This window comes from Conger conger, chromosome 5 (assembly GCF_963514075.1).
Source record: "Conger conger chromosome 5, fConCon1.1, whole genome shotgun sequence".
NCBI lineage: Eukaryota > Metazoa > Chordata > Actinopteri > Anguilliformes > Congridae > Conger > Conger conger.
In genome coordinates this window covers 49,826,731-49,836,900 of record NC_083764.1, presented here as the reverse complement: position 1 = coordinate 49,836,900, position 10,170 = coordinate 49,826,731, and the positions used below count along the sequence as shown (strand labels likewise).

The 10,170-nt window shown below is 40.6% G+C and overlaps 1 protein-coding gene across 1 annotated transcript; it reads left to right on the top strand.

The window, feature by feature from the left end:
* Positions 1–8,612, top strand: odr4 (odr-4 GPCR localization factor homolog). Its single transcript, XM_061241259.1, has 14 exons — positions 1–152; positions 988–1,098; positions 1,570–1,716; positions 2,425–2,520; positions 2,795–2,901; positions 3,229–3,265; positions 3,584–3,718; positions 4,542–4,637; positions 4,731–4,787; positions 5,061–5,192; positions 5,863–5,938; positions 6,486–6,674; positions 7,281–7,379; positions 8,198–8,612. The coding sequence occupies exons 2-14, from the start codon at positions 1,000–1,002 to the stop codon at positions 8,263–8,265; spliced, it is 1,338 nt and encodes a 445-aa protein (XP_061097243.1). The 5' UTR covers positions 1–152; positions 988–999; the 3' UTR covers positions 8,266–8,612.
* The last annotated feature ends 1,558 nt before the right edge of the window (positions 8,613–10,170 follow it).

The window sequence follows — 10,170 nt, the reverse complement described above, 5'->3', positions numbered from 1 at the left end:
AATACAAGAACCGGATACGGACATACGCTTATCTTCAGCGACGGAAATTCTACGCCGTGATGCATGATGGTATCTGAAGTACTTTACGTACAGTAACCGCAGGGAGAGTAATGTTGCACATCGGCTGATGATTGCTACTCTGTGTGAGACAGGTAACGTTAGTGTTGTGGGCTTGACCTGTCAGTGGATGTTTTTGACCTGTCAGTGGATGTTTTATATGTTTGAACTAAAAAGACGAGCTCAAGCTACGTAATACTGTCAGTGTTTTGAAATGGAAAGCGATTATAGGTAGTCTAGCCGATTAACTAACTTACTGTAACGTTACCTTAGCTAGCTAGTAGAAAAGATACATTCACGTCTTCTGAGTGGCTAGTTGGCAACCTGGCCGCAAACGTAATGATAAACACAGCTATGTCATCTAGCTAATGTTAGCCAATGATAGGTAAGCTGGTTGTCAATTGCGTATGCATAAGCGTTGAAATTGATTAAGTGAAACCCCAATGATGACGTGTTCTTGTTCAGAGCTTCTATGGAATCACAACTGACCAATTTTATTTGGTTTTCTAACGTTAGCTGGACCATACTAGCAAGATAATTACACCAGCCATATTAAAACCTCAAGTTATTTTGATAGCTAGCTAGCTAGCTGGTTATGGAGGCAACAGTAACGTGAATTATTTTCATATGCATGGTTTCTGTGCTAATAAGCCAGGCCATATTGACCTTAACTTAACCAACGAAACCAAAATGTAGCCAGGCAAACTGGTGATTAGCTACGCTGGTGTAAATCCAGCTAAGACCAGCTAGAAATACCAGCTACCAGCTGTTTCAAAACATAGCTTGAACTGGGAAAACAAATTTCAAAATGTAAACTAACATGTGGACAGGACTATACTGTCTACATGTTGTATTTTGTATGAATTGTGTGACTGACAGTGGAAAAATGCCAACAATCGTCATGATATTTGACTTTTTTTTTTTGTGTAGTGTTATGTCAAAATGGGAAGAAGCTATTTAGTAGATGATTTGGTTGAGAAATACCTCATCACTCTTCAGTCTGTGGATCTGCCATTTGTCACTGGACTCTTGATTGGGCAGGTAAAGTCAACATGGTGCACTTCCTGACCTTCTTGCTGATAAACCATTCCTCATACGTCATATTCAGTGGACCCAATAAAGTTATCAGCCTTGTTTTATGAAAAAGGAGCTATGGCTTCAATCCAAGAATAAACCTGCAAGAATGCACTTGCACCTTTATGTATTCCCTCATGTAAGTCATTCTGGGTAAGAGCATCTGGAAAATGTCATGCATTGGATGAATCTAATCAGATGAGTATTTTACCCACACTAGCAGAGATCATCCCCACGGTTATGACTAATTGCAAACAATCTGATTAATTTATAGGCAGAGCCATACCTTGGTGTGACTGCGTGCAAGCATTCAGGTCCCTTGTTAATGAAAGTGGATCTGTCAAAAACAAAGTAGAACAGTTGACTGTATCCTGCTGCCTGCATACAGATTCATTAATTGACCATGTAATTTATGTGTCCCTTTTTGTTTTCTTGAAGATTGCAGTCCAGAAGGACTATGTGGTGCTGGCAGCACAGACCCCACAGCGGGAGAAAGAGGCTGAGAACACTGTGTCCAATCGCAGTACAGCTGCTAGCTCACTCGATGACATTGACATTCAGTGGGTCTCAGAGCATGCCAAACAGGTGAACAGCAGGCAAAACAAGAATGCTCAAGAATGTTCTTGTGTGTAGTAGCACTACACAAAATATAGTTTAAACTGAGGGCAAAAGAATATAGCGACACATGATTTAATTGTAAGTACATCAGTGTACATGGTTTTCAGAGGCAGTCTGATGACAAATTTTAGCAATTTGTTAGTACACACTTTTTATCCTTGAGTTTTTCAGTCACTTCCTCATTGCCTCGGATCTTCCGAAGCCATCATCGTGGTGCTTCAGTCATTGACTATGTTTTTGAAAGGGCCGGAAATAGAATGGTTTCTGCACTGTAAAATGTTGAGTGTATCAACTCTATCAGGGTCTCTGTTGGACTTACATGTAGTTTCTTAAGGCCCGGACACACCAAACCGACGGTCGGCCGTCGGACGTCGGTGGCGCCCTGTCGGCCGAGTCTTTCCGGTGTGTCCTGCACGCCGACACTCCGTCGGCATGTTTTGGAGGGCTCCGACGCCGATTCAACATGTACACACGGTCGGCGTCGGAGCCCCCGGAGCCGTCGATGAGAGAGCTCTCTGTGTCCGGGCCTTCAGAGTTAAATTAACATTGTACTCTGCAGAAACCGTTCTATTATCCTGTTGTGAAATTCTCAGGTCTCTTGACTTTTTATTGTTCTCATGTCACTGGTTTGCCTTGGATTTAATGACTCTTCCTTTCAATGCATGCTTTTCAAAGGTTTCCCAGATGCTACCTGGAGGTTTGTCAGTACTTGGTGTGTTTCTTATTCACCCACCGGAATTATCAAAAGAAGCCCAAAACACGCTAAGACGGGTGAGGCACACATTGGCACATCTGTTCATGTTCTAGTAACATGGTTACATTTTATTCTGCTCCTGTTCAGAGAATTCACAGAGAGTTTGTTTTATTCTGGTCATACCTTGGTCATCTAGTTACAATTTGATTCCAGCCCCAGTGTATGCATTAATAATTTTTGGAGTTATCTTTAATCAGATTTATATACAAAACCTGAATATTTACTTTCACGTATCATATATTTCCAGAAGAATGAAGGTCATTCAGCGTGTATGTTGGTGTGTCTCCACAGTTGCTCTTTGCTGTGGAAAAGCTCATTTCGAAAGGAAGACTATGGAAGATCACAGAGGACGATGTATCCGAGAGAGTCATGCTCCAAATCTGCTCAAAAACGAGGAAGTATCCTTCTCTTCCCCAGGCAAGGATATAAAAATAATCGCAAAACTTTCTGTTGAGAGGTAAAAAAGACACTAAATAAACTCAATTTTCTTGTGCTACAAATTTGAAAAGCTTTAACTCATGTTCCTCACTACATGACCACGGATACTTTGTTTCAATTATTTACATTTGTTTACATTTTTTTTCCAGCATTGTGATGACAATATCAGGCAGGAAATGTTTGTTTTAAGTGTAGTTACCAGTGCCTCTCTCTTTCTATGAATCAAGTTAACTGTTGGGTTTATACATCAAGGAGTTCCGCTGTATTTCTTAACTGAGGTAATACAGAGCCATTTGTCGGACGTTTGATGTGATGGACCCAAAGGTAAGCTAAATCTATCCTACAGCATACATATCTGAGAGTGAGTGTGTGAGTGTGTGAGTGTGTGTATGAATGGGTGAATGAGAAGCATCAATTGTACAGCGCTTTGGATAAAGGCGCTATGTAAATGCCAACCATTTACCATTTATATCCATCATCTCCTGTGTGGTGACTGGGATTTGGAACCTTGAATTATCCTGGTGGGTTTTGACTGATGGGTAACGCTTATTATGTGCGCTGAATCGTGATTAAAATGTGAATTCAGCTGTTTGTTGAGTGGTGATTGAACCATGAATTCTGTGTATTGAATGGTGATTTCAGAGCTCGGCTAAGCCTGCGGATTGGAAATACCAGTCTGGAGTGTCTGGCTCCTGGCAGGCCCTGCAGTGCTCCGTTGAGCTTGATCTGGAGTTCCCCATCTCAGAGACATCGGCTAATATGGACAAGTGCACAAAGGTAGTACACTTTTATTTTGCCATCACTCTCTCTGAACCTTGCAATTACAAGTCAGATGTTTGCTTCAAATGCATTAGTAGTAGTAGTAGTAGTAATTTATTTCGGTATTTATTAACAATTTTACAGAATTAATGCACATAGAAATAATGCATAACAATATTGACAGAAAAGGTGTAGGCTGAAGCTTTAGCTTATTATACCTACCCTTTTTAAATTACATATTGTAATAATCAGCCCTTTCACGACTAGGTTTACACAAACTATACAAAACAAAAACAATAAGTGGTACTACTGCACTCTGCCTTGTCAGTAAAGAGGGCTTTCATCTCTCCAAGCTCTTTTTTTCTGTCCTTTAGTTATCTTTACATTTGTTGTCATAGACTTGAGGGTGTTTCAATGGGTTTGGCCACTTTGCCCACTGTCATCCCCTGTTTCGCAGTACGTCCTTTGTATTGTATATACATGAACCCCAAACCTCTCTCTTGGTTTTATGTTGGATATGTTTACAAGATCACTGTTCACTGTCATTGACAGATAGTTTATTATGCAATCTGTATTATCACTTGTTGCATTGTTTTGGCTACAAGTGCATGAACTCTCCTTTTCCACAGTTACATCTGCTCTTGCTAGTTTCCTGAATGCACTTATGAATCACACTTCCTAAGTCTATTTGATAAGAGTGTTATAATATAATCTTAAGTGTGCTGTATCCAAAGAGTTCACCCTTGGGTGAAGGTCAATGTGTTGGTTTAAAAATACTGAAAAACATGCAGTGCAACCTTGTCTGAATTGGCTCATACGTCACAGAGCCTTTTTGTTTCAGGAAGGGCTTCAGAGGTGGGCCAAACAAATTGAGACTAGTCTCTGCCTTATCAACGGCAAATGTCTGGCTGATAACTTGGATGTGACAGCAGGACTGGTAGGTGGAGTTGAAGGAATATTGTATGAAATGTGACACAGGTTGCCTTCCCCACAGTGGAGTCCCTTTACTAAAAGTGAATTTATTGTTTAGAAAAAGAATGCCAAAGCAAACCAGCCAAAGCTCCAGGCTCAAATCCTCATCCCAGCTGTAAGTATTTCACCTTTTTAACTTCATTTTAGTAATAAAAGTAAGAGGCGATTTAGGGTTATTCTCTTAACATATTATCAAATCAAGCTTGCAGTTGTCATATAACACAAATATCTAATAGCCTTTTTATACTTTTTTTGGAAGTCTACAGGAGTTTGCTAATGAAACGAGTGTTGGGAATGAATGTGCACTGGAAGCTTGGCAGTTATGACCGTGTTTATCAGGTTGAGGCCACAGTGTGTGTGTGTGTGTGTGTTTGTGTCTCTCCTGAAGGCGATGTCAGGGGTGGAGCAGAGGTCTACGGCGTCAGTGCAGACCTGCGGTGGGGTCCTTACCATGAAGGGGGTGGTACACTGCCGGGCCTACGTCTACACCAGCAAACCCCGTGCCCGGCAGGCTGTGGAGGTACACCGCAGCAGCACAGAGCAGTCCTGACCACAGCCAACAGGGCAGGGTGGCCTAGATAAGCTAAGATAAGATATACTTGTGGTATACTTGTAATTTGTCCTCTGCATTTGTCCCATCTTAGTTACTTATGAGCAGCCACAGTGCAGAACCCAGGGAGCAATGTAGGGTTAAGGGCCTTGCTCAAGGGCCCTCAGCTGTGCAGATCTCATTGTGGCTGCACCGGGGCTTGGACCACCATCCTTCCGGGTCCCAGTCATGTGCCTTAGTCACTAGGCTACAGGCCGCCCCAGGTAGGTTGTCCCCGGTGGGCACATAGGGATGCTGACTTCTGCATCTATTCTGCATCTGTAGAAATGAAGTCCGGTCCCTGAATGAAAAAGTAGAACTCTGCTGTCGGGTCCTTGAACAAGGCCCTTTAAACAAAACAAAAACATTTCAAAGTAAAAAAAAAAAACTTGCCATAGCCATGCACTGCACTCTCAAGATCCTTGAAAATCCTATATAGCTAGGGCAAAGCCATGTCAAGTTTTGCAATATCTCTATATGCTATACGAGTTGAGCATTTTAAGATCTGCCATGTTATCGTCAGTTTGAAGTGTGGACTTGTAGCTGAAGTGAGAGGTGGTAGTCAACAGCATGTTCTTAGCCATTTCGTCTCCTCAACTAGGCCATCAAAAGAGATGTCATGAACACGGTTTTATGCAGAACCGAGATGCTGTTTGAAGACCTCCTTATGAACAAAGGTGATTCACTCACAGTTCTTTTTATATGTGTCTAACAATCTGAATTCATGTTTTGTTATTGTGTGACTAATATTGACAAACTGCAAAGTAGAAGTATCTTTATTATTGTTGAGTAATACGCGTTGGTTGTTCACCATTATGAAATATTTGATTGTTTTTGAGCACTAGATGGCGCTGTTGTCCTTTTATGTTCTCCATTCTCAACTTACATTTTGATTCAGCATTGCTGCGAATCTGCATGCACACCTGCCTTTTACAATTGGTATTGGCTTTTATTCAGGGTAAAAGTAATTCCACTGTTCCTTTCTGAACAGGAATTTAGTATAATATTGAAAGTGATGCTTTAAATGAGCCTTAGGACTGAGGTTTGAAAACGAGCAGGTTTTGGTAGCGTTTTCCAAGAGTTTGAAATAGGACTAGCTCTTGATGTTGTACTTTGGTGTGAGACAGAGCTAATTCACAGATAGGGCTAGTTCAGAGTATGGTGATTAGGAATTAGTGTGTGAGACATGGCTAACCGTGTAGCTTGGTGTGGTGTTTTTGGCAGGAGCTGTCAGTGGCCAGCAGCCCCTGCCACTGCGTGTGTTTGCCCCGGTGCCGGGCACTGCGTTGTGCGTGTGCGACTACATGTTTCCTGATGAAGCCACGGCAGATGTAAAGGAGCGCTTCAAGGAGATGCTGGACTGTGACATTCCGGAGGATTCCATAGACACTTCGCAGGAAGCTCCTGTTGAAAGTAGGCTTTTCATGGGGGTGCTCAAACCAGGCATTCCCTGAATTCCCCAATTTAACTCGCCCTAAATAAGTAAATCGCGCAACTAAAAATTGTGTCAAAATCCAAAAGGCTGAGCAGTTTATTTCAGTGTTTATGGCATAACATCGCGTCCATAGGTTGGCCTGCAGCAATAAATCATAACAGTGAATTTATGTGGCAAAGCAGTGATACAAGTGGCATCTTGCCCTAAATTTGGGTGTGTTTCTAAGGTTGTGGCCTGTGCTTTTGTGACCTGTACCAATTGATGGAATGGTTTCCCACCTCTTTCCTCTGTGTCATACACATAGTATGTTGGTATGTCCGGCTGAAACCAGTTTAGACTCACACAGACTGGAAAAGTAAAGTGAAAAAAATAAAAAAATGTTTTCAGTCTCCCCTAGTGCCGGTGAAGCGATTTGGGCTGTAGCTCACAGATTATTGTCTTATATTGGTTCTAAATGTGAGACTCAGGAAGAGGGAAAGTGACCTGAGCTGTTTCGGTAGACAACTTTAGTACTCCAGTTCCACTGTAGAAATAAGGGTATCTTCTTATATCGTATGTATTTCTTCTTCTACTATTCTTTTCAGAGCAATCAGACATTCATTCTGAAGAATGCATGGGTAATGTAACACCCGAGAGTCCAGCTGAAGCTACCAAACGAGAGAAATCCCTTCGGCCTTACATTGGTAGGTTTGCCATGTGCCCATGTATATGACTACCCATTTTGTAGTCCAAAGCCCAAACACCAATTTATAGCCAGTAAATGACCACAATTCCCCCATTGTTTTCCAAAATGTTCAAGTGGTTGTGTTAATACAGAAAAAGAGCCAAAATGAAGGAAATCAAATACATGATTCCAAGTTTTCTTTTTTAAAGATAAAAACGGTGATGACCCAGACTTGAACTACAATTAAATGTTTCTTTGATCCAATCATCTTTCAGTGCCTGACATTTCAGTTGTTTTTGTTTTCATCATTATGCAGCCGTTGGTAGCATTGCAAGATTTGAAAACAACACTGTCTAGCTTTGCTCAACATGAGTAAATTAAAACAAATCTGTTTTTCATATTATTAGCCCTTGTGGCAAATATTTGTTTAGATCGGAACGCCAAAATTTGTAGCTGATTTCATCCTGCAATTTTTTGCCTTCTTCCTTTGCAAGTGCCATAATAAAATTATGAACAACATACACTTTTGTCTTCATTGTAAGTCACCATATTATGGCAAACAGTTATTTTCATGAGAAGACAACCAAATTAGTATAAAGCGCAGATTTGGAAATGTCAAGTGTTCGGAAGACCACAGCATTTTTTCATGAATTGATTTATTTTCCTCATCTTGCGTCATTGCCTTGCGTGCTACTGCTCTATAACATAATCACTGGAGTTTTTTTTCCCCAGAAGACAAGAGATTTGTCATTTGTTTTCTTTCTTGCAATCACTGAAGCTGTTCCACTGTTTATCATTTCTTTGCTGTTACTCATGTATCTCTTTGTTGGTGGATAGGTGTGGCGATGGCAGCTGGAGTAGCCCTCCTGGCCATGGCTGTGTCCCTGCTCTACCTTGGCGACTGAGAGAAGAACAACATTTTTCCAGTAAATGAAAAACAAAAAGCTGTGGTCATACGAAGAAGAACGCCAAAATAGAGTTCAGTATTTAAAGTCAAGCCAATTCAGCTCCATTTCCCCGAATGTTTTTAATCCCATGCAGATGTTGTAGCTGGCTCAAGTGCTGAATTAGATTAGCTGCATTTATGTGGCTTATGGAAGTCATTGCAAACACTAAAATGTCCCACATAAATTTAACATGGAAAAAATGGCTTCTGGAGAGGACATGTAATGTTATAGAAGGAATTCAGTGATGAATATGTTTTGATCGTGTGTTAACAGAGCAGTATACAATAAAATAAGATTTTCTTAAATGCAATTTTGTGGATTTTTTTCAACAACAGCATCAGGGATCTTTTATGTGGCTTTGTTTTGTCTGAAATCTTTCTTCATTTTTTTTGCCTTTCATTGAAACACCTTTCATTTTAAACTTAATTCATATTCTTCTTTAAGGAAACTTTAATTTAGCTTCCAAATTGATGTACATATAAAATTATATACAGTACCAGTCAAAATTTAGCACACACCTTGCCCTTTTCTGATTTTTCTGATTCATGACAAACCAAGGAAATGACAAAAAAACAATGTGGTCGAAGTGCAAATTCTCAGCTTATACTGTTTTTATACATTTTGGTTTCACATGTAGGAATTACATCACTTTTTAAACGTAACCCTGTATTATAATTTTGTATTATAACAACTGCTGTCATGGACTGCATGTGAAATTCTCGGATTTTTTTATGTTCACTTTCTCTGAGAAACACAAGGGGAATGTGAAAACGTTAATCAGGAGAGCTGCAGACGTGTCGCTGCACGAGGGAAGTGAGGGCCCCCCAGCAGCAACACACACCCACGCACACAGGCTTGTAATTGTCGTGGATACTGTCAGGACATGTCCCGCTATTATGCAAAAAGGCTAAGCGCCTAAAGCCGCAATATAAACCTAAACCCCCGTGCATTTCGCTGCAGTTCAAGTGCTTCTGAAACCAGCGGCCTTTGTGATGGTTGGTATTCATCAAGGCGAGGCACCCTGCCCTTATGTGGAATGTAAGCATTGTCCTTTCCCCATTATCTCATCTGCATTTATCTAGCATCTGTCTTTTCTTAGCTGACACACATGATCCCCACCCACTTCCACTTCACATGATAGCACCATCGTCAGTGGTATTAGCCGCTGCTAGTGAAAAATAGTTTTGAAATTAAAAGTAGCATTATAGTTTGCGGAACAAAACCTGTGCTGCAAAAAACTTTTTTTCTCTCAAGCAGAAAATATATAAGTTTACTATAAGTTTTTCTTACACCATTGGCAAATCTTGACCTGAATCAAACCTTTACCTAATTGGCAATATCTTTGTCTTATTTTGCAAAAAAATGTATAAGATGAGTCTAAATATAAGACTGAAATACTTGTTATTTAAATACCGAGATTTACTTAGTTTTTGGGTTTTGCAGTGTGTGGTGAATTTGTCAGTGGCTTTAGCCCCTGCCACTGCGTGTGTTTGCCCTGGTGCCGGGCACTGCGTTGTGCGTGTGCGACTACATGTTCCCCAACGAAGCCACGGCAGATGTAAAGGAGCGCTTCAAGGAGATGCTGGATTGTGACATCAGTACTGAAATTGACATTGTGGTGCGTGTTAGCAATCGGTTCTTTTGTCAATCACTGCTCATGAAACCTTTAGGGCAATCCATATTTTAATCTGCAATGTGTGCAATGGCCTCAACTTTGTGGGAAATCAGTTAGTTTGCCAAAGTAAAAATGGTCAAGTACTGTTCGTAATCTTTGTATTAGCCACCTAAAAGTATGTTTTCAAGTGACATGATACAGATAAAATCATAAGGTAAATCATATTAGTTTTAATATCACTTAATATA

What these genes read in the sequence shown, in the direction of transcription:
- odr4 (XM_061241259.1), top strand. Translation starts at nt 1,000, where the DNA reads ATGGGAAGAAGCTATTTAGTAGATGATTTGGTTGAGAAATACCTCATC. An exon ending in CCCAAAACACGCTAAGACGG is followed by an intron (nt 2,521 to 2,794) that starts GTGAGGCACACA and finishes GTGTCTCCACAG; the next exon opens with TTGCTCTTTGCTGTGGAAAA. An exon ending in TTGATGTGATGGACCCAAAG is followed by an intron (nt 3,266 to 3,583) that starts GTAAGCTAAATC and finishes TGGTGATTTCAG; the next exon opens with AGCTCGGCTAAGCCTGCGGA.